The following is a 24,831-nucleotide window of genomic DNA, read 5'->3' as shown; positions in this document are numbered from 1 at the left end:
AAAGGGATTGTAGTCATTCATTTGGGACCCAGACAGGACCCAAACACAACCCAGACATGCTAAATGTAACCACCATAAATGTAACTACCAAGCCTCACTAAAGGGCTAAACGTAACTACTGAAGGCCAGACATGTCCCAGACATGTTGTCCCAGACACAACCCAGACATGTCCCAGACAGGCTAAATGTAACTACCTGTAACTACCGAGGGCACCGTGTGACTATATAGACCCCTAGAAGAAGAGCCTGGAGACAGACAGACAGACAGACAGACAGGGAGCTTTTCTCTCCCGACTTGGGTTTTCTCTCTCTGCCAGGAGCTCTGGCACGTCTGTATTCTTTTCTGTAAATAAATACTATCTTGTCACTGATCTGTGGTCCGTGGATTCATTCTTCGAATCACCGAGACCAAGAACATACTGAAGCGGGAAATTCCCGTATCACTTCTACCTCGGCCCCTGCTGTTTTCACTTTGTACTTCTATTATGGAGAAGGCTTCCTTCCTTAAGTCTTATGAATCAACTTCTGTTAGTTTCAAACTTTTCTTCAGCAGATTCCTCACCTCACAGCACTGAGGGAAGTTAGGGCCTTGCTCTGAATTAGGCTTTGGTTAAGGGAATGCTGTGGCCAGTTTGATTTTCTGTCCAGACCACTCTAACTTTCTCCCGGTCAGCAATAAAGCTGTTTCTTTTTGGGTCATTCATGTATTCATGTTTAATTTCCTTCCAGAACTTTCCCTTTGCATTTACAACTTGGCTGTTTGATGCAACTGGCCTGGCTTTCAGCCAATCTCAACTTTTGACCCATCTTTCTCACTAAGCTCGATTATTTCTAGCTTTTGATTTAAAGTGAGAGATGTGCTGTGCTTCCTTTTACTGGAACACTCACAGGTCACTGTTAACGTTGTTAGTTGGCCTAATTTCAATACCGTTTTATCTCAGGGAATCAGGAAGCCCAAGGAGAGGGAAAGAGACGGGGAATGGCCAGCAGAGTAGTCAGAACACACAGGACACTCAGCAATGAACTTCATCATCTCAGATGAGATAGTCTGTGCCGTCCCCCAACAACTACAACAGCAACTTCAAAGTTCACCAATCACAGATCACCATAATAGACACAGTGATGAAAAAGTCTGAAATAGTGAGAATAAGCAAAATGTGACAGAGACGTAAAGTGAACACCTGCTGTCTGAAAAAACGGGCATGTGCTGATAGATGTGCTTAATGCAAGGTTGGCACAGACCGTCGATGCGAAAAAACGAAGTGTCTGTGGGGAACCAAGTGAAGAGTGGGAAAACAAGGTGTGTCTGCACACAGTCCAGATACCTGTGCTACAGCAAGGGAAAAGTAAAACCGCAGAAAATAAAAACGAGGCCAGTATTGTGGAGCCCATCAGCCAATGTAAATTATCTAATAGGGCAGCAGGATCAGTTAGACTGATGGGCAAGGATGAGGGCTAATAGTCAGGGGTCTCCTCTCAGGCTCTGTGCTAAGCTACTTTGCTTCACTCGACAGCCCCGTGCCATAGGATGTATTTTAAATCCCAATTAGTAGATGGGAAATAGGAGCACAGGCTGGTGAAACAGCTGAACACACTCTTGGGACCAGGAGCGCACATCCCCAGGGCCCGGCTACACCACCACGCTGCCCTTGCCAGTGGCCACCATGAGACAGCATCTGAGGTGCCGTCCGCAGTCCCCTGCATCGTGTCATGAGAAGGGGGAGGGGGGAACTGGGATTCTAGGATCAGCCACCTGCCAGCAGGCCAGGAGAGTGTAAATCACAGTTGATTGGAGAGACTCTTCTCATCTGTAAACTTACAGAAGTGATCAGATTACCAGACTTCCTTCCTAGACTAAAATTCCTCTTCTATTAAGGGAGGAATTTCACAGGGATGGCCTTTCCCTTGAACTCTGGGTTAAAGTGCCCAAAGAGAAAGCTGAGGGAAGGCGAAAAGTAAGTGGCAGGGCTGGGCCTGCAGTGCCAGCAGCCCCCCAGCACTGCCCACAATGGATATTGCCAAATTGCCCACAGCAAGTTTGAGAGTGGCCTCCCTGCTCTTGGGCATTACATTCTGTGACCTTTAACAATCTATGAGGTCCAAAATGTTATTTTCTGTCAGCTAATATTCATGTGAAGGGAGATCCGACAATAAAAAAAGGAAGTAAGACCCTTCCTTTTCCTAAACCTCATTCTCGGGATTTAAGACTCAAAGAACCGATTCCTTTTCATGTCCTTGGTTATCCAGTTTGTGCCAAGCAGCATTCAGGGCACCCACAACTGCAGCCTGAGGAAGAGCCACGCAGATGCTGGGTCCAAGGGAGCCAGTCTCAGGGCTTTCTGTGCACTGCACACTGTCCAGTCCTGGCACAGCCTCCCTATGAGCCAGGGCCACCACGGTCCCACAAAGAGGTCCCTTACCTTTTTGGTGAGTGAATCATCTGAGTCTGAAGGCATCCGAGTAGAAACGTGGAAAATCACTTCCACGGTCGAGGTAGCATAGTAAGGGGCGGTCTGCCCGGTGCTGCCGTTGCGCTGGAGGCCACCCATGAAGCCGCAGTGGGTTGAGAGATCCACCTGACCAAGAGCGCAACATGGGAGGGCGAGGGTCAAAAACCAGCTGGAATGGGGATTTTAAAATAGCTTTTCACTTTGCAAATATAATACAAAGTTAGATAAGATTAAAATAATAAAGAAATAAGGAATATTAAAGATAAAGGTGCTCCATAATCCTACCAACTGAAAAAACTAACAAATTTTTGGTGCATATTTCTTTTTTCCCTCCTATGTGTGTGTGTGTGTGTGTGTGTGTGAATATGTATGTGTGTGGGTATGTATGTACACACAGAGGTCCCTACTGACAGGTCTATGGTGTTTTTTGCTTTCTCAAATCAGGAGCACTCAAAGGAGTGTTTCTCTAAGACACTGGGTCAAGGGGTGCAGACACACACTTTAGCAGCCACTGCTAAACTGCCTGTCAAAGGGTTATTGTACTTTATATCCCTGCCCAAAGTTTATGAGCGACAATTCATTTTAACCTTATGGCATAAGTGAGTCTCACTATGTTGCCCGGTAGAGTGCCGTGGTGTCACAGCTCACAGCAACCTCTTGGGTTTAAGCGATTCTCTTGCCTCAGTCTCCCAAGCAGCTGGGACTACAGGCGCCCACCAGAACACCAGCTACTTTTTGGTGTAGATGTCATTGTTTAGCAGGCCCAGGCCAGGTTCGAACCCACCAGCCTTGGTGCATGTGGCCAGTGCCGTAACCACTGTGCTATGGATGCTGAACCACAAGCTAGTATTCTTTCAGTAAAGTATTCTAACATACATGAAAGAAAAAAAAAAAAAAAACAACAGAAGAATTTCTTCTGGGTCAAATGCAATCATCATATACTCTGAATTTATGTTTTAGTCTTTTCTTAAAATATTAGTAGACAAAGTTTGGTTTAAAAATACATTAATAAATGTATTCTAAGACAAATTAGAAGCAACCTTACTAGTGAAAACCATGACTTACTAGAAGTGCAATAACTCTTTTAGACTAAAACTGACTTGACTTTTGAGAAAGTGCAGTCATGACCTTGATGTATTCTTATCCTGCCCCCATCTCCAAGGTTTCCCACAGCACAGATAACTGTGAAACTCAAACAAAGGAACAAATAAAACACTGTTGGATATGCTGATTTTCCCTTTAACTACTCCAAATTCTTTCAGATCCTAGGGATACATTTTCCTTTAGAATCATGTTTCCGAGAGATGGAGATGTGTGTATATGTATAAATGCACATTATGTCTATATGTCAGAGTATCATTTAAGAAAAAATAAACTTTTTTTTTTTTAATATCAATCATCCTGGGATCTACCTTAGGGAAAAAGGCTGATAGCCAAACCATCACGGCTACTACTACGTATTTTCATGGCAACTGTTGACTTCATACAACCCTTTCTGTGACTTTTCATTTATGAAGTCACTGAATTCTTCTTCAATTTCCATACTGTGGCCAAAGTCGCTGCCCACATTTGTTTTCTCTCACTACCCGGTTTCCCCAAAAATAAGACAGTGTCTTATTTTAAGGTTTGCTCCCAAAGATGCGCCAGGTCTTATTTTCAGGGGACGTCTTATCTTTCCTGTAAGTAGGTCTTACTTTCGGGAAAACGGTACAAACTGACTATGGCTGGGGAAGCCCATCTGACTATGTAGTTCTGATAAGAAGCAAATAAAAAAATATTAAGAGGAAAGTTAAGGTGAAACAAAAGCTCATGTATAGTACTCAGCCCTACTATGAAACTAATGTATGGCTTTCACATGAAAGCTATAACCCAGTTATAACCTCAGAATAGGGGGAAGGGGGGAAAGGAGGGGAGGGAGGGGGAGGTGGGTGGAGGGAGGGTAATTCGTGGGATTACACCTGCGGTGCATCTTACAAGGGTATATGTGAAACTTAGTAAATGTAGAATGTAAATGTCTTAACACAATAACTAAGAAAATGCCAGGAAGGCTATGTTAACCAGTGTGATGAAAATGTGTCAAATAGTCTATAAAACCAGTGTATGGTGCCCCATGATCGCATTAATGTACACAGCTATGATTTAATTAAAAAAAAAATTCATGTATAAAGTACTAAAAAGCAACTAAATATGTGAATAAAGAATTCAGTAAGTTCTTCAGGTCCAGATCTTTACTCATGTTATTTCTGCACATAAAAACATACATAAAAACACACCAAGCCTGGTCTGTACACACGCTGCTACCTGTTAGTAAACATCTGCTGAATGGAGTGCATACCTCCCACCCGAGACCCGCCACGAAGTCCTCATAGGCCTGGCTGCCTCGTTCATTGGACAGGATCGAGCACTTGTCTTCTTGACCTTCAGCGATATAAAACACTGCGATTTTATGTGTCTCACGGCTGTAAATTTTTAAATTTAAATAGGAGTTAGCATTCTTACCATAAAATTTTATTTCACCACTACCACCAGCTCCCACTACTGAGCTGACATTAACTAAGAACTTATCAGGAGTCGTCACTGTTTTAGGATGATTTGACACATGATCCCACTACTTTTGAAACTGCTCTAAGAATATTATTGCCGTCACCTCCCTTATAAAGGTGGCTGAAAGGAGGCACAGGAAATTAAACAAAAAGCACACACAGCAATCGAGAGAATGGCATTGTAACCACATAGTCTGGCTCCTGAAACCACACGCTTTGCCATGGTGCACACTGCACAGAGGGTCAGAGCACGGCACTGCGGACCTCTCTCCGTTGCTGTGTGGAATATCTTTTAAAGCATTTCAAATAGGTATCAATTGTGAGTAGGTCTGTGACTGCCCACATTTCACTCATAGGCTACTGGGTGATTCTTTGTTTGGAATTGTAAGATATGACACCCTTTTAAGAAAGGGAAACTTCTTCCGAGCAGAACACACTTAGGTAAACCCCTTCATCTGTTTGCTCCATGATAAATTCGGGGTAGGCTGTAAAATCAAGTAAATGTGATATGCACTTTGAGGAATTTTGCCTTTTTCCCTTTTGTATATCCAGTGTCTTCCTTTGCACCAAGTAGGTGTTCAGTTAACTCTCTGTTAAACTCACCAGACATACATTTGAATGTATTAACAAAGCAACAATTCAGTGACAGTTAAGAGACAAAAACACTGTTCTTTCTCACACAGAACTTTGCTTTATTTGTTTGTTTATAGACAGAATCTCACTCCGTCACCAGTGGTGGAGTGCAGTAGTGTCACAGCTCACAGCAACTTCAAACTCCTGGACTCAAGTGATCCTTTTGCCTCAGTCTTCTGAGTAACTGGGACTACAGGTGCCCCCAAACAACGCCTGGCTAGTTTTTCTGTTTTTGGTAGAGACGGGGTCTCGTGCTTGCTCAGGCAACCCACCCACCTCAGCCTCTCAGAGGGCGGGCAGTACAGGTGCGAGCCACCACCTGCAGCTTCACACGGAGCTTTAATCAAGATTTACCATTTCACAGCCCAATCATCTAAGAGTTTTACTACAGTCTTTATTGTTTTAAAGTTTGGATCATCATATCCGCAGCAGTTCTAACCTTTTTTTTTTGCATCACATACTAGAATCTCATAGGAAAATCAGTGCTTAAGCCAAGGGTCCTCAAACTACAGCCCATGGGCCACATGAGGCGGTGTGATTGTATTTGTTCCCATTTTTTTTTTTTTTTTACTTCAAAATAAGATATGTGCAGTGTGCATAGGAATTTGTTCATAGTTTTTTTTTTAAACTATAGTCCGTCCGCCCCACTAACGGTCTGAGGGACAGTGCACTGGCCCCGTTTAAAAAGTTTGAGGACCCCTGATAGAAACGGTTGTAGTGTCTGTTTACTATCTCCATACTGTAATCTGATTAGATGCCTATATTGGTAGAACTGGGCTCCATATTTTAGAAAATTCTCTAATATATCCTTCTGCATGAGTTATTTCTTTACATAAGTAGAAATAATTGATCCTAAAAGTTACTTATATAACTGGAAGAGGAGAGATCTAATTTAGTTTTAGCTTATCTGTATCCCCCCATAGCTTACATGTAATAAACATAATTGGAAGAAGAATTAGTAAATACTATTAAGAAAAAGAAAAGAATAAAAATCAGTTGTAATTTCAACATACAAGCAAATACCACAGCTTTACCACTTAAGGATGAATTTTGTACACAAATGAAAAGCTACTACTAAACTGTTTTGAAAATTATTTTTTTCACTTAAAATATTTGTGAACACTTTTTATTGTGGTAAAATACACATATCATAAAATTTGCCATTTCTATTTTTGAGTAATAAACTCAAGACATTTTTATAACATGTCTTTCCTTTCACTACAAAGTTATTTATGTTATGTACAGCATCCCATTATGTTAAACACAACCCATGTCCTCATGGAGGTCGCTTTCGTTCTTTTTTGGTTTTTTGTTCTTTTTTGAGACAGAGCCTCACTCTATTACCCTGGGTAGAGTGCGGCGACATCATCACAGCTCACAGCAACCTCAAACTCTTGGGCTTAAGTGATCCTCTTGCCTCAGCTTCCTGAGTAGCTAGGAATACAGGTGCCTGCCACTGTGTCTATCTAGTTTTCCTATTTTTAGTAGAAATGGGGTCTCACTCTTGGTCAGGCTGGTCTCAAAACTCCTTACCTGTCTCAGCCTCCCAGAGTGCTGGGATTACAGGCGTGAGCCACCGTGCCCAGCCTGGTTGCTTTCATTCTTAAAGACATTTTCATATTATCTTCAACGTATTCTTTTTTTTTTTTTTGGTTGTAGTTGTCATTGTTGTTTTGGCAGGCCTGGGCTGGGTTTGAACCCGTCAGCTCCGGGGTATGTGGCTGGCGCCTTAGCCACTTGAGCTATAGGAGCCGAGCCATGTCAATGTATTCTTAAATATAATCTTTAATCTTTTTAATATTTTCATAATCTTTTTCCACATATTAGAAATAATTTAAAATAAATTCATAGAAAAAGATTTTCTTGGTCACTGACCATTTTTAAGGCTTTTGACACATACTGTCTGGCTGCCACCAGAAAGGCTGGACATTCTGAACATCCTGATTAGAACCAGTATTGTAAAAAGGAACTTTCACGGTCATGGATCGAAGGGGGCCAATGCTTCAACACAGACTTCGTGCCCTCAAATAGTCAGAAAATTTATCCTTGTGTAGTAGGGAGCCCTGAAACTGCCACACCATTTACTGCCCTGAGCTTTTGCAGGGAATGCCAACAGCCTAGAATCTGATGGGCCCATTGCAAGAGCTAGAAAAATTGGGGGGCTTGGATAATAACAGAAATCAAGGAGGAAGAAGTACAGTTACTCACTTTCTATCTGCAGCTCTCTCTACATGTTTAAAAGTCCTCAGCATTTAATTTTTCTTAGTTCTACAGAGTTCACATACATAAAAACAATCTCAGGTTTATCTGAAATGTTTCTGTTTATTTGCCTTCAAGTCTAAGCTTTTTCCATTGCAGCTGTTCATGGGTCCTTGAGTCCTCATTAAATCAAAGTGGGAACACAGAGAGCTCAGCCGAAATGACGGGCTGACCCACTGGGTGCGAGGAAAGATGACCTTTAGTTGTAAACATTCATCAAATTTCACATCCTCCAAAATGTTAGCACCGCAGAGAGCCTGCTAGAATGCAGAGCTGTATCTGGCCTTATTAGAGCCAGGCTTTTGAAATGGTAATTAGCAACATCAACAGCACTTCACATCCATAAGAAGCACAACCAATGCATGAAGAAGCAGGTAATTCAGGAGCACACACAGAAAACCACAGCTTCCCATCCTCACCACAATGCATTTTTCTTTTCTGACCAGAATAGCTCAGTTTCCTTGGACTGTCACATTAAAAAGCCAAACAAAGGAAAACGTGATTTTAATATCTACCTCATTGTGTGGTGGCAAGAGGGTATTTACATTTATTAAGAATGACCCCTCTGTGGTCTGTGTGCATGTTTGTTCATCAGTCTTTAATAACTGCACAATATACAGACCATAGTTGCAAGGTAGTCTGAACGCCACATCAATAGCAGTGTGCTCAACTGGTATCAGAAAAGAACAGAAATGCAAGTTGAAGGACAAGGTGTGTCCTCACCGGCCACCTGGCCAGTGTACAGGACAGTCGTGATTTCTCATACTGAAATGAAGAATCCCAGACTTATTCCTAGGTTCTTCAAAAAGAACCCTGAAATGCCCTTCACCATAAAATAAGATGATACCCTTTTGATGTCAAGAGGACACTAAATCCAGGAGTTGGGGTTTTAAGTGAAGGGTAATCAAGAGACAGAAGACTGGATTCTAAACCATTACTTTACTGTATCAGCACCTCCAGTAGCTAATTCACTTCTACCTCACGCAACTAACGTACATTAACACTCAAACTGGCCACAATCACAAGATACTGATGTATTCTTCAATACTAAGAAGAATGGAGCAATTCAGCACAGGCCTGAAAAGCTGAGTTTGGAACCCAGATGCTGCTTGTTTAATACGGAAGAACAGAATGGAAGTGAATCCCTGGGTCCTTCAAAGAAGTATCTCATGAATTTCTACAGAGAACAGGGTCTCTGTTACTCTAGAGAAAAAGAATCACAACAACCAGGAAACTGGACTCAATAAAGGACGGTGTTAACAGTGGCTTTAGGTTTTCATTTCTAATGAGTTTTTTCTTCCTTTCTTTTCTTCTCTGTTACCCGGGTTAGAGTGTAGTAGCATCATTTTAGCTCATCTCTTGCAACCTCAAACTCCTAGCCTCGAGAGACTGCCCCCACCTCAGCCTCTTGAGTAGTGAGTGTCTGGGACTGCAGGCTTATGCCACCATCCTAGCTAATTTTTTTACCTTTTTTAGGGATGAGGTCTCGCTCTTGCTCAAACTCCTGACCTCAAACAATCCTTCCTTCCACTTTGGTCTCCCAAATGCTAGGATTATAGGTGTGCATACTCAGCTCTCTAGTGAGTTTTTAAAAATTATTTAAACTCAAATCTTTGAATCCAAGTTTCACTTGATGAATCAGGAAATACAGACATTTAAAATAGCACTGGAGCTGTGGGCTTCTGGGAGAGGATGGTTCCTTTACCCAGGTTTAACTTCACATGCACATTTTAATGTTGTTCTTTTTTAAAAATCCTGTATATTTCATGAGACTAAAATATTTGTCACTCTCTAGAGAATAGTAAGGCCATCTTCCCAAGAATTTAGAAGAGAATTCCAACAGGAGTTTGCTAGTTATTAGGTGCGTATCCACTTCAAGAATTCAAATCACTGAAGAAGAATCATCGTTGCGAAGGTGATACGCAAATAACAGTGATGAGGACCGACAGCTTGCTTAAAAATGAAGCTGAGGGCGGCACCTGTGGCTCAGTGAGTAGGGCGCCAGCCCCATATGCCAAGGGTGGCGGGTTCAAACCCAGCCCTGGCCAACTGCAACCAAAAAATAGCCGGGCGTTGTGGCGGGCGCCTGTAGTCCCAGCTGCTCGGGAGGCTGAGGCAAGAGAATCGCGTAAGCCCAAGAGTTAAGAGGTTGCTGTGAGCCGTGTGACGCCACGGCACTCTACCCGAGGGCGGTACAGTGAGACTCTGTCTCTACAAAAAAAAAAAAAAAATGAAGCTGAAAGATGTGACTTGAGTTTTTGATCAGAACTGTGAAATAAACAACAAAGGTAAGTTCACTATAAATGTGTGGATTTATTTCTGGTTCTCTGTTCTGTTCCATTTGTCTCTGTGCTGCTTTTTATGGCAGTACCATGCAGTCTGGTGACGACAGCTCTGGAATATGATTTGAAATCAAGTCATGTGAGTCCTCTGGTTTTGTTGTTTTAGCTCAGGAGAGCTTTGGCTCTTCTGGGTGGTTCCATATAAATTTTAGAATTATTTTTTCTATTTCTGTGAAGAATGTCATTCATGTTTTGATGGACATTACACTGAATCTATAGATTGGTTTAGTAGTATCGACATTTTAATAATATAGATTCTTCCAGTCCATGAGCATGGAACATCTTTCCTTTTTCGTGCGTCCTCTTCCACTTCTCTCATCAATCTCCTGTAGTTTTCATTACAGAGATCCTTCCCTACTTTGGGTAAGCTTATTCCTAGGTATTTTATTTGTAGCCGTTGTAAATGGGATTACTTTCTTGGCTTCTTTCTCACATTGTTTACTGTTGGCATATAGAAATGCTACTGATTTTTATATGTCCATTTTGTATCCTGCGAGTTTACTGAATTTTGTTTTTCTCAGTTTTAAGTAAACTTTTTTGTGGAGTCTAGGTTTCCCTAGATATAGGATCATACTGTCTGCAAACCGGGATAACCTGACTTCTCCCTTTCCGGGCTGGATGCCTTCATTTCTTTCTCACCTGACTCCTCTATCAACAACTTCCACTACTTGTGGACTAACAGTAGTGAAAGTGGGTATCTTCATTCCTATCTTAGAGGAAAGGCTTTCAGCTTTCTCCTGTTCAGTATGATGCTAACTGTGGATCTGTCATATATGGCTTTTCTCATGTTCCTAAGACAAAGAATAAATGGCTGAGGTGATGGATATCACAATCACCATGATTAGATTCATTCATGCTTTGTATGTCTGATTTTTTTTTTTTTTTGTATACCCTCGGTAGAGTGCTGTGGTGTCACACGGCTCACAGCAACTTCCAAGTCTTGGGCTTAGGCGATTCTCCTGCCTCAGCCTCCCAAGTAGCTGGGACTACAGGAGCCCGCCACAGTGCCAGCTATTTTTTTTGTTGCAGTTTGGCCGGGGCCGGGTTTGAACCTGCCACCCTCGGCATATGGGGCTGGCGTCCTACTCTCTGAGCCACAGGTGGTGCCCTTGTGTTCTTGTTTTAAAACCCCACACGTGGCCAGGCGCAGTGGCTCATGCCTGTAATCCTAGCACTCTGGGAGGCCAAGGTGGTGGAGTACCTGAGCTTACAAGTTCAACACAGCCTGAGCCAGAGTGAGACCCCGTATCTACTAAAAGTAGAAAAAGTGAGGCAAGAGGATCACTAAGCCCAAGAGTTGGAAGTCGCTCTGATCTATAGACACCAGGGCACTCTATCCAGGGTGACAGTTTGAGACTCTGTCTCAGAAGAAAAAAAAAAAATCACACATACCCTGTGTACCCAGAAAAATTAAAAATATTATGCAGCAACAAAATAAGATGGAGACTTCACGTCTTTTATGTTTACCTAGATGGAGCTGGAACATAATCTTCTTAATAAAGTATCTCAAGAATGGAAAAAAAAGTATCCAGTGTATCCAATACTACTATGAAATTAGTATATAATCACCTACACCTTCACTGGGATGGTAAAACATAACTATAGTCCAGAAAGAAGGAGGGAAGAGGAATGAGAGGGAAGGGGAGGGACGGGAGGGGAGGGTGGAGGGAGGGTATTTGTGGGGGAATCTCATCTAATGTGCATAATGCAATGATACATTTCTAAACTATTAAGAAAAGAGTATGGGGCAGCGCCTGTGGCTCAAGGAGTAGCGCGCTGGTCCCACATGCTGGAGGTGGTGGGTTCAAACCTAGCCCCGGCCAAAAAAAAACACACACACACACACACACACAAATAAATAAATAAATACAAATATGATTTAAAAAAAAAAAAAGAAAGAAAAGAGTATGAATGTCTTACCACAACAAATAAGAAAGTGAGGAGATGGTTATGTTAAACAGTTAAATGTAAGCATTCCACATTGTATATCAAATCAGCACACTGTACCTCATAAATGCATTAATGTACACAGCTATGATTTAATAATTAAAAAAAATAAAAAATTTAAAAATAAACAGCAAAAAAACATAACAAAGCTGTCTAAATACACATGATGGTGAAAATATTTGCTTAGCAGGTCGTAACTCATCACTGTAAGGGCCAAACAGAGAACCTCATGCCTTAAAAGGGAAACAAGACAGTGGACGGATGAATGAAATAAAGAGCTCGAGTCATTTCCCGAAATGTCAAGAAAGGGCTGACAAGATGAAGCAGGGCTCTACTATTTGCTTTCTTCCTCCTGTTGCTTAGCTTGCATCTGTACTACTCAATGCACATAGCTCAAAATATATTTAAAAATTTAAGAGAATAAAAAAAATTGAATGAAATATAATGTGGAGATTTATTTTATTTATTCAAAAATAAACTTGAGGAAAATAATCTGAATTTTTATTTGATAGCTGGTGGAATATTAGGATATTTCTAAGAGTAAAAAAAGGAGAACAAAGTTTAGTCCCCATAGCATAGTGGTTACGGCGTCAGCCACCTGCACCGAGGCTGGCAGGTTTGAACCCAGCCTGGGCCTGCTAAACAACAATGACAACTGCAACAAAAAACAATAGCTGGGCATTGATGGCAGGCACCTATAGTCCCAGCTACTTGGGAGGCTGAGGCAAGAGAATCGCTTAAGCCCAAGAGTTTGAGGTTGCTGTGAGCTATGACGCCACAGCACTCTACCAAGGGCGACATAGTAAGACTCTGTCTTGGGGAAAAAAGAAAAGAAAATTTTAAAGTAACTGTTATGTACTAAGTATATACTTCTTAATGTAGATGGTTTTGGAAACATGTTTTTCCCCAAATCAAAAACTTTTCATTGTTGGCCAGGGATGGTGGCTCACACCTGTAATCCTAGCACCTTGGGAGGCTGAGGCAGGAGGATCACTTGAGCTCAGGAGTCTGAGCAAAGGAGTCTCATCTCTAATAGAAAAATTAGGTAGGTGTCATGGGTGGCACCTGTAGCCCCAGCTACTTGGGAGGCTGAGGCAGGAGGACTGTTTGAACCCAGGAGTTTGAGGTTGCTAAAAGATATCTATTGCCATGACACTCCAGCCTGTTCACCAGAGTGAGACTCAGTCTCCAAAAAAACCCAAAACAAACAAAAAACAACTCTTCATTGTTGTGAGCTCAGGTTTAGAAATACTTTTCAAATTGTATAGAAAAGGGGTATATGTGAGAATTTGATTAGCTTTGGGGAATAAAGCCTACTGACTATTAATATAGTTAATTATTATGACACACTGGTTTTAATCTTTCTATCAGTAAAAAGCCAAGACTAGAGAACGTCAGTGCTTTGGTATACGGGGACTCCGACGTCACTCACTGGGCTGCCAATACTACGGGATAAGCAACCATGAACTTTGCTCCCTCACTGGAACCAGGTGGTTGCCGAGAGCAAATGAAAACAAAGGTCACAGATGGCCACCAGGAAGGATGCCTGATCTCGAGCACAGATCAGGCAGGAGCAATGACACCTTTCCAGCAGCAAACATGATAGTTTATTCCTCAACCATGAAAATAATGAAGGGGTGTGGCCCGTCACAGAACTACCCTCAAATGTCTCTGCAGGTCTATTTGTTCCTGCAGACGTGTGTTATCCAAGCAGACCCAAAGATAAGCAGGGAAAAGTGGGTTCATGGGCGCTCACGTACCACTGACGGGAGTCCAGATTTTTTAGCTCTCTCAGTAATTTTGAATTTTTCTTCAACAGATGAAAATTCTTCCTATAAAGATAAAAGGATGGAAGAAAATCATGATCACAGACCAATTTTGCTGCTTCTCAATCAACTAATAAACCTACCCATTATCCATCCATCCCCCAACTCATTCACAAAAAATATGTGATTGAAAATGACACATGAATTCCATTCTCCTTAAGATGCATAAAGGCATCAAAGTGCCCCCATAGCCCATCACCATCCAGTGACAGTGAGGGCTCTGTGGGCAAAGAGTGTGTGACTTGAGTGCGTGTGCCGGTGTTTCTGTTTTCACTGTCAGCTCTGCTGGTGAATCTTTTCTCCACCCCTGCCCTTAAAAAGTCCTCTCCACTCTCAGGGTCCAGCTCAAATCCACCTCCTTCCACAAAGTCTTCTCCACTGTCCTGTGCTCCCCCGTAGGACCTAGCTGTTCCTCTGAACTCATCTGTCACTCCACCTTTTATCAATGTTGTACCAAGTCCACTTCCATCATCAGATCTAAGACTGTGGCTGGGTAGCCTTGTAGCCATCTGTGCCTTGCATGAAGTTATTAATACAAATAATAATGGATAGAGCATTAATTCAACACACATACGGACAATGCTTGAGACCCTTTAAAATGTCCAACGGATAACTGGAATTCAATCTGTACACCAGTTCAGCACAATTAGTTTCATTTCTAGCTTTAATTTAGCAGCAGAAAATAAGGTATAAATGTCGAAAGACAAAACTCTCCATTTCTGTTTTTTTCTTCCCCAAATGCAAATTGATAAAGAGAAAAAGCACATGAAAATAATGATGAAATAATTGAAGGAGCAGTGTGGATAGTTACCTTCTATCCCAAGAATTCATTCCCAAGTCATCAAGCAACAACCTACAGAAATAAAAGGGTCCTCGGGGTTCCACTGGCGAGGGCTGCCCTTGGCTAGTGACCTTCATTGCAGAATCAGAGTTACACCTCTGGACATACTCGTCTTCCTGAGCACTTTGGCGCAAAATAACCTCAATAATTTCCTTCTCTTGGTCACAGTTCATTCCACAGGGAGGTGGGGAAGGCTCATTCAGATTTAGTTGTGATGGTAAAAGGCATTCAGGACTTGTGTGGCCAATGTTCTCAAGTAATTTGTCAAGGACATCATCTCCCTCCTCAATTTGAGAAAAATCCTTCTGAGGTCCAAACGTGTGATGATGCCAGCCCGAAATCAGAAAGGAAGGATTTCTCTCACTGGGTGCTAAGCACCCCTCCAAAGGTCCATATAAAACCTTACCATCCCAAGAGTACTTCCCAGAGATATCCCGCACGATCACTCTCACATCAGAGAGGGCACCCACTGGGGATCCGCCCACAGGCCCCTCCATGGGTGTCTGAAGGTAGGAGATAAGGGTGCTGTCATTAAAGACAAACAGCTGCAGGTTTGGGCTCCTGAACACCTCGGAGGACAGCTCGGAGCCCTCCACGTGGGCATTGTCGTGGTTCTCACTGACAAGGCTGTGCAGCACGGCAGGGCCCCCGCTGAGCGGGTAATGCCCCAGGTGGTTCACCAGGTGGGCCATCACCATCCGGGCAGTCAGCGGGATCAGCTCCAAGCTTCTCCTCTTCTTCTCTGCAAACAGCAGTAAAGAAACATAAGCAGACAGCAGCAAATAATGATCAAAACTAATTCCCACCAACTTAGAATCTCTGATTTTTTTGGTCTGGGAATCTTTTCACACTACTTTCCTTTTTGAAACTAGTTCTATTTGAATTTAATAGCACAATTTAAATGGATTGCTAAAAGAATCAACTTACAAGAAGATTTTATTCTGAAAGGGATATTTAAAAATCTGTAGATACAGCTGTAAACAAAAGAGAAGCATCACTGTCCTTAAAGAGAACACAGCTCAGAGAACTCTAAAGAAGACAAAGTCCACAGTCAAAGGGGCGGCTGGGGGCTTGGGGACTGGGCCGATGGGCCACCCTGCTCCCCTCAGTACAGTGAAGGGAGATCTGATAAAAAAATATGATCAAGCTTGTAACTGTTTAAATATATTTGAAGCAATCTGCTTAATAATCATTGTGACAATTTATGTTTTGTTTTTAGGACATTTTAAATATTTAGGAGAATCTGCCATATTAATAATTCATGGAACTACTTAGAAGGCTTTAACTAAATTGGCAGTTGATGATTAAATGACCAAGAGCAAATGCTTTGCAGAATTTTTAATACTTAAATGTACAGCAAGACTTTGACAAGAGCATGTATAAAGTGGGCCTTGTAAAATGCGGCCTAAGGAACAAGCAAACAGACAAAGCCCAACAGTAGGTACTGAGATGATTCCTTCAGCACGAGATAGGGTGGAAAGCTTTAATCTGCTCAATGCATAAAAATATGCATTAATCTAGGAACAAGGAAAAATGAAATCCTCTAATTTTAACAAAAAATTACTAAATATTTAAATAAACTATGATTTATAATTTGAGCTTAAAGCTTTAGGAATACTTGGTTCTATTTTGCAACACAAAACCCCAAATATTGATTAAACTTTAAATTACTGTAAATATGCTTTTTCAGGCTAAACACTCTCCCTCTCAGACATGAAAAATCCTATTGACTTATTTATCATACATCAATTTTATGATGTATATATCTTAAAAAGAATCCCAGAATCTAAACAATTCTGTGTTGCAATTGAGGCGTATAAGATTGTACTAAGCGGGTGGCGCCTGTGGCTCAGTGGGTAAGGCGCCGGCCCCATATATCGAGGGTGGCGGGTTCAAACCCGGCCCCGGCCAAACTGCAACCAAAAAATAGCCGGGCGTTGTGGCGGGCGCCTGTAGTCCCAGCTACTCGGGAGGCTGAGGCAAGAGAATCGCGTAAGCCCAGGAGTTGGAGGTTGCTGTGAGCTGCGTGAGGCCATGGCACTCTACCGAGGGCCATAAAGTGAAACTCTGTCTCTACAAAAAAAAAAAAAAAAAAGATTGTACTAAGCTTTCTTGGTTTCCTTAATTTTTTCTTTTGAATGAATAAGAAATCATTTACATTCAATAATAGAAAATAAAATTTCATATCAAAAAACTCGTATTTTAGGGCGGCGCCTGTGGCTCAAGGAGTAGGGCACCGGTCCCATATGCCAGAGGTGGCAGGTACAAACCCAGCCCGGGCCAAAAACCACAAAAAAAAAAAAAAAAAGAATTCTCAAAAAAAACTCATATTTTAGAAGCAATGGAGGTCATCTACATTTAATCTACAATTAAGCTCTTTTTCCCTACACAGTAGAAGCATGTATAATTTCCGCACAACTAAGAAATATAATGTCCCCATTTATTTATTTATTTTTGGGATATTATATTCAGTTTAATATATAAGTCCCATACTAAGTCATGTGCCTTTAAATATTAATTTCTATTTTTTATTTCAGATTAATATGAAGGTATAAATGATTACATAGTTTGCATTTGTTAGGTAAAGCCCAAGTTGTAGTTGAACCCCAACCCTAAATAATGATACCTAAAATGAATGGTAGCAGGTATCAGAGGCTGAAGTATAGGAAAATAAACAAATGAACCAAAAAATGTTTGCTTTTGTTCAGCAAAACAGCTAGGTTTTATTCAAAGAATTATAGAACATCAGGTTCAGTGCAAAGAACTCAAGTGGTAGGGTGAACAAGATGGGCAGACTCCCTGCCTTGACGGAGCGGATAGGCTGGTGGGGAGTAAAATCGCCATTCTACCTGTGCGGTGAGTGGTATGACACAGCAGAGACTGCTGGGAAGCCTGTGCCAGAGAGTCTGGGAAGGCTGCTCACAGGTGTGACAGCACAGGCTGCGACTCTCAGAGGCTAACGAGGTAGAAAGGAAGGAGCTGCTTCCCGAGAGGCTGGGAAAAACTCAAAGTACATACGACCAAGGGAGGAGCTCAAGTCTCAAGGCTGTCTTCAAACGACCAGTTTTCGGCAAAACAAGGCTGCTTGACATTTATTAAGAAACGTTCGGGCATCTGTTTCTTTCACCTCACCTCCTAGGGGCAGCTTGTTTTAATCAGTTGTCAGCCAAACTCCGGGATATAATCTGGATATAATTTATCTATGTAGACCACACAGTGTGGGAACCACCATCACTCCAAAGGATTTTTAGCCTTAATTCTACAAATACAGTGAACTGAATTTACAAGTGTGGGATTTATTCAATTTGGAGGTAGGGAATGTGATAAGAGCAAACGGGACTGGATGTTCCCTAAGAATCTCTCATGTAAGGGGACTCAGAAAAGATTCAAAATGGCCCAAGAAGAAGCAACAGTGGTGAAAACATTTCAAATAAGGATAACTGAAATAAAGCGAAACAAGTACAGTGACTGTTAAAGAAAGGGAAACGGCAGGTTAAATTAAAAAAAGGTTTCATCTTTTATATTAGCCTAGATAGAGTTGAAAACTTTCTCCTCAGTAAAGTATCACAAGCGCGGAAAAGCAAGTATCTAATGTACTCAATACTAATCTGAAACCAGGGGATGAACAATTACACACCCACAAGAGAGAAAAACACAATTAATTCACGTGAGGGAGAAGGAAGGGGGGAGACTGCCCACAGCACACCTCCTGAAGGGCTCAACTTGGACTTTACCTAACACACACAAACCATGTAACCTAATTGTTTGTACCCTCATATTAATCCGGAATTTTAAAACATTTCAAAAAGTTTCATATTCTTGCCTTCTGGCTTTAAAGGATGAAGCTAAAGCAATTGTAAAAACCCTTGAAGAAGGGCAACCTACTCATCCCATAAGCACTCAGTGGTGCTGGGTTCTGGCTCCAGAACTCCAGTCCCAGCAAGCCCAATCAAGGGAGACTGTCACACACTTCCGTCCATCGGACTTCGCTGCTGCACAAGTGTGGGTCTGGATGCCAGAGACACACGGTCCTGTGCTCACATCCCACAGCTTTGCAGACAAGTCATCTGCCCTGCACAGGAAGTCTATGTGAGTGGGGAAGGGCATACACTCCGGCGCTGTGCCCAGTGAACGGTGAGGTCTCAAAGCCTTCGTGGTCCTCCAGCGCTTTGTTCTCTAAACAGCCTTCAAATAAACCTTCTGCCAGTGCACAGCGTCCAAGCAGGGCCGTCTGTCTGCCATCTGTAGGCCTCTGTAGGCACTCGTCACCTGTCCCCCGTTTCGAGGTGAGGCGGCGTGACAGTGAAGTCTGAAGATGGAACCAGGGAGCCGCCAGGGAAGGAGTCTGAGGCAGTTCTGCTCCAGGAAGGTGTCCAGTTACGGGAGCGATGCCCCAGCTGGACTGCCCCACTCAGACTAATCAGGTGATACAGAGTTTCATTTCTCTGCAAGTCCTTCAGAGAAAGAAAAGTAATAGAAATACCATCTAGCCATGTCTCAAAGTCCTTTCTCTCTATAACTTTATGGAAAAATTTACCTGAAGGAGTACCCAGGGCGTGGACGCTCAGAGTGCTGTGCCGGCTGCGGACTCAGCTGCACGTGTCACCACCGAGCCCTCCACCGTCAAAGGGCTGACACCCGAGCTAAGAAACACTAGTGTCCCCACAACAGAAGTGAAGGCAGCAGGGGTTCACGAGTGTTGAGACAGCGCAGCAGGCCACAAAATTCAGATGATAAAGGTCCAAGGCAGGTAAAATACAACTAGAAAATTAACTTTCTTCTACTTTCACTTGACTCACATGGGTTGTACTTTCAACATGAGGTAAAGTGTAAGCGTGTACTTCATGAAGCGTGTACTTCATGAACACATTTGAATTCTATATTGGGAAATTAACTTGGGGTCATTCTAATCAAACCATAAATCATGACATAGCCAATAAATATCCCATGTATCTCTGGTACTGTAAAGTAAGGAGAAAGAATATTTTTGTTTCTTCATTCTTTGTTTTTTATTGAGACAGAGTCTCACTTTGTCATCCTGGGTAGAGTGCTGTAGTGTCATAGCTCACGGCAACCTCAAAAGTCTTAGGCTCAAGCAATCCTCTTGCCTAAGCCTCCCAAGTAGCTGGGGCTACAGACAAAGCTAGTTTTTCTATTTTTAGTAGAGATAGGGTCTCGCTCTTGCTCAGGCTGGTCTCAGACTCCTGAGTTCAAAGGGTTCACCTGCTTTGGCCTCCCAGAGTGCTGGGATTACAGGTAAGCTACCATGTTGGCTGAAGGAATGTTTAGGAATGATAATAGGAGGAATGATAATAATCATTTTTCCCTGACAGACTTGAGCCTGTGGGCTCCTTGAAACATAAGAGAAATTCTGGACCCCACTAGTGAAAAAAAACAAGCTCATGACTTCCATAAACTACTGAAAAACAGTTTCCAAATACCTTGAATTTATTTTTCTAAATGTAAAGATGAAATACACAAGCAGGGGAAGCTGTCCTCTCTCTCTGCTTTGTCATCTGGGCACAGGCCGCTGCTGGGGGCTTTCCTGAGAGCTGCGGGTAGGAGAATGCATCTCTTCCTTGTGACTTTACTTGAAAGTAGTAATTAAATCAAATAACAAGTAATGATACATGAAAGAATCATTAAAAATAATACGTTACAATATAATACTGTTGATCAGAATTATCTGACTAGAAATAGTTCTGCTACGAAAAATTATGACATTTAGTAAAAAAAAAAAACCACCCTCAAATATAAGTATACTCTGTTTAACTAAAATACCTAAGTTATCTCACCTTGATTTTCCCTCCCCTTGCTCTACGGTGTACCTACGTGGCAAGTGTGTACATATCATTATGCTCTGAAGCTTCTTACTTATTACTTAGTTACCATGTTAGTGAATTTTAAAATGTCCTTTGCCATAGAAGTTTAAGTAATTTTTTTAGTACTTTAGAACTGTATTGGGAACATTTGCATAAGGTCCATAGGTTTTCTGGACATGAAATGTTCAAGTCAAAAAGTGCTGTGCATCAAAAGAAAAATGGCTTCAAGATTTAAACGTGCATTTTTAGGTTTTTCCTTTGTCAGTAGCTCATTTTTCTTCTGCTATTTTCAAGTGGCAAGCCATTATAAGTGGTGAATCTGTTTTAGGGACAGTCATGTGGGAGGAGTGTAAATTAATGACTTTAGGAAAAAGTCAGCTAATTGTCTCCTAAAATACGGACTTGTAAGACTTACGGACTTATGGCAGTAAGTAACAAAAGAAATAGACCAAGAGTGATTTTGATTACTTAATAAAAATATGGTTTGAATTTATAGTTGTGGAAAAAAGATATTGCTGTTAACAGAGCAATTCCAGAAAAACCAATTAAGTGATTAAATAGAGAGCAACTCCAGAGGACAACACGGAGATGGACTGTCACCATCTGCCACCAACACAACTCAGAACAAGAGCCCTTCGTCTGCCCTAATTCCACCTTCATTAGATCTGATCTGCACACTGCTGAGAAAATCCCTTAACCTCAGTGTGCGCTTCTACTTAATGGAACTAAAATGGAAACTGTCAGACTTGGCGCCTTTGGTCCTCACTGGAGCTCCATGTCCTGTGCTGTCCATCTTCCCCTCCACCGCAGCCTCAGTTTTAGGCTCTAAACTACACTCCAGACTCTGCAGCCGTGCAAGCACACCCTGCAGCCTGTGCCCTCTCCCACCAACATCTGTTTCTGGGACAGTCATGTGGGTCACTGCTCATGCTACCTGGCTACACCAACCATTCTGCCAAAAGTGCTCTGCCAAAATCCACCACCAAACACCTTCCTTGCTGGGAAGGAGAACAGCTCCTGTTTTGTCTTCACCTTCCCTGAGCTGTCTGAACCATCCAGCACTGCCGACCTCCCTGAGCGCCTTCCCTGCGTTCTTCCCTGGCTTCCTAGAAATGACTCATCCTTAGCCATTTCTTCACTTTTCTGGTGACATTACTTCACTTCTTTCTTTATCCTTAGGATGTTTTTATCTCTAAGGTTCTATTCTTGGGCCTAGGTTTCTAACTTGCAAAGTCCATACTAATTTTCATGGAAGAACTAATAATCTAACTTATCTAACTAATCTAACTCCACACCCACACTTTTTTTAAGTTTTAATTTTGAGACAACTGAAGATTCTCACGTAGTAAGATGAGCAGAGCAACCCTAAAGTGCTGGCAAGTAAACTCTCAACTCCCTTCACGAGGCTCTAATCTAGAACACTCCACAAGCTCCTTTCAAAGCCTGCCTGTTCTGCTAAATCCGGCTTTCATCTTTCTCTGTGCCATTTATCTGCAGAGCAGACCTTCTAAATTCATTCTGTCTCTCCCATTAGATGTAAACCTTCTTGTGGAGAGAAAAATGAGCCTTTTTTTGAGTTCCAAAGGTCTGAGACATATAAGGTCCTTTATAATACAAAAACCATTTCAATAACTCAGATGGGAAAAGAAAAAAAGAAATACCAAGACAGATTTTTAAATGACAACACAACAAACATGGACAAAAGGCAGTTAGTTACACTCTTTCCTGGAGATTCCTCTTTGGAAGAACACTCACCCTCTTCAACAGTGAGCAGGTTACCCAGCTCAGCTGATGACTGACACTGGATGGGCTCAGAACTCTTCACATTTGCCAGTGGCAGGAAGGGGTCGTAATCCGTGGATGACAGGTCAGCCAGGGTCAGTGTGTAGTGACTCAGTTGGGTGTATGTGCTTGAGCCACAAACACAGCAGTGAAGGACCTGTGAAAACAGGAGAGAATTTGAACCTGGCTGCTCCCCCGCTATCTCTTGACTCCTGCTTGGTAAGATTTGAAAACATCGAATCGGACCCACTCTTAAATGCCTTAAATATCTTCTTGCTGTTAGCAAGTTTATTTTGCTCCTATTACATCAATGCCAATAAATACATATTCTCAAGGCAGAAAGAAGGCAGAAGTTAATGAGTGCTATTTCACCATTGAGCGTCCACTGCACACCTCTCGTTCCTCCTCCAGGCCACCAAAGTTAGCTCAAGTGGAAGGGACTAAGTCAGGAGATGAAGGGGTGGGATAAGCCACGAGGGCAGGGCAGAGCCCATTAGTGCACTTCACGACTCACCATGAATTCAAACCTGTATAATCTGACCCCATGAATTATAAGGGCTAACAAAATATGATGTTTAAAGTATTCCTGTTTCCACAAGATTAGATTGGAAGTCCACTGGTCATTTACAAACTGCAGCTACTTGAAGCTCTCTCTACTCATTTGAGCTTTTGTTCACATACAGGCTACACAAATGCAAACCATCTTGAATATGCTAACATGTATAACTGAGGGAATAACTGTAATAAATTTCACTTTTAATCATAAATTCAAAAGTGATTTTTATAAAAATCAAGTAATACTTTAGAAACTAAAGAAACATATTTGGGCTAAATAGATTTATGTAAACTAACTTCACTTTTAGATGACCAATGTTGGTTTGCTCACATCACAGGAGACCTTGTGATCAGATACCCTTGATATGCAGCTAAAAACTACCAAGAATTGCGATCAGCAGATATGTTCTCTTCCAAATGAAAAATCAGCATAGAAAAATCTTGGTGGTTGCTCTCTTATTAATGGAAAAATTGAGCTTCTGTCATTGAGAGAACTAGTTTCTATTAGTCAAAGTGTAATAAATATAAAAAATGCAAATTAAAAACCACAAGGCAATACCTCTGCATACCTATCTGATAGCACCAAGTATTAGCAAGAAGGCAAAGGAGGCGCAGCTCTCGGATGCTGCTGGTGACGGTGCAGATGGGCACAACCACTTGGAAAATCGTCTGGTGTTCACACTTCAGGCAGAACACGGGTCACTGCCGCTCCCCTTCTCAGTACACACCCAACCGAAACGCATGGACATGTACGCCCCCACCAAAGGTACATGAATGTTTACAGGGTGTTTTTTAATGGTTCAAAACTCTAAATGTGTTTGGGTAAAATGTCTATCAATAGTAAAATGAATAAATAAATTATGGCTTATTCGCCACGTAATACCATATAGTAATGAGAGTGAACAATCTACAACTCAAAAATAATGCTGAATGAGAGATGTCAGACACAAGAGGACAAACTGCATGATTCTATTAATATAAAGTTCAAAAAAAACTAATCGACCTGTTAGGACAGTGGTGACCCTGGCATATGTAAGGGCTTAGGGGTTAAACAGAGGCACAGTGGAGACTTCCGGGTGCTGAGAATGTTCTGTTTCCAGATCTGGGCTCTGATTTTACAAGTGTTCTCATTACTTTGGAAAAATTCATCAGACTTTCTTATAGATTGATTCAGTTTTCCAAAGCATGCTATACTTCAATACACAGTTTAAAATACAATAGAGTTGTTCACTAAATTTATGAATCATGTTTACTATGAGGTGACTTTTATATTGGTAAAGCAAATTTAGGAGAAAACATTTAAGAAAGTAAATGAGTCAGAATAGACATGAATGTAAATGATTATGGCACATTTAGTTGGACCAAGCCAAGTCTAACACAGGTTTATAAGCCACAAAGATAACAGCAGCATCTAATTATCCCTAATGTACTGAAGTCGTCAAAATATATACATACACACTTTAAGAAAGGAAAAACTATATTGAATTTGCAACACTTAAGTCACATTTGACTTCTGCCAATTATAAGAGGTGTTCAGAGTGACCTGTATTTATCTTTTGTTATCAGCATACATTATCACTATTTAAATACGGCTTTATTCTTTCTCAAAATGTGTATGCATTTTTGGGGGTGTCCTTAGTTATCAAAATCTGACCACTGAAGAAACCATTTAAAAACACACACATACTTTTTAGTAGAATTGCAACCATGGTTAAGTGTTTTTTTTTTTTTTTTTTTTTTAATTTAATAGCATTTTTAAAATAAGGCAACAAAGTAATCAGTTTACAACTTGGGAGTCTTTTTTTTAGTTAAAGGTTTATTATTAAAACAA

General features: G+C 41.5%; 1 protein-coding gene across 6 annotated transcripts in view; it reads right to left on the bottom strand.

The window, feature by feature from the left end:
- The window catches only part of RALGAPA2 (Ral GTPase activating protein catalytic subunit alpha 2), a 382,487-nt gene that overhangs the window by 118,725 nt on the left and 238,931 nt on the right, over positions 1 to 24,831 (bottom strand). For all 6 annotated transcript variants that reach the window (XM_053574245.1, XM_053574242.1, XM_053574243.1 and 3 more), the window contains 5 exons: positions 22,419 to 22,602; positions 14,812 to 15,583; positions 13,935 to 14,006; positions 4,786 to 4,909; positions 2,421 to 2,576 (listed from right to left, as the gene is read on the bottom strand). In XM_053574245.1, the coding sequence (XP_053430220.1) occupies positions 2,421 to 2,576; positions 4,786 to 4,909; positions 13,935 to 14,006; positions 14,812 to 15,583; positions 22,419 to 22,602 (1,308 nt within the window). The remainder of the gene's footprint in view (positions 1 to 2,420; positions 2,577 to 4,785; positions 4,910 to 13,934; positions 14,007 to 14,811; positions 15,584 to 22,418; positions 22,603 to 24,831) is intronic.

Source organism: Nycticebus coucang, chromosome 21 (genome assembly GCF_027406575.1).
Source record: "Nycticebus coucang isolate mNycCou1 chromosome 21, mNycCou1.pri, whole genome shotgun sequence".
Classification (NCBI taxonomy): domain Eukaryota; kingdom Metazoa; phylum Chordata; class Mammalia; order Primates; family Lorisidae; genus Nycticebus; species Nycticebus coucang.
This window is presented reverse-complemented; position numbering and strand designations above follow the sequence as displayed.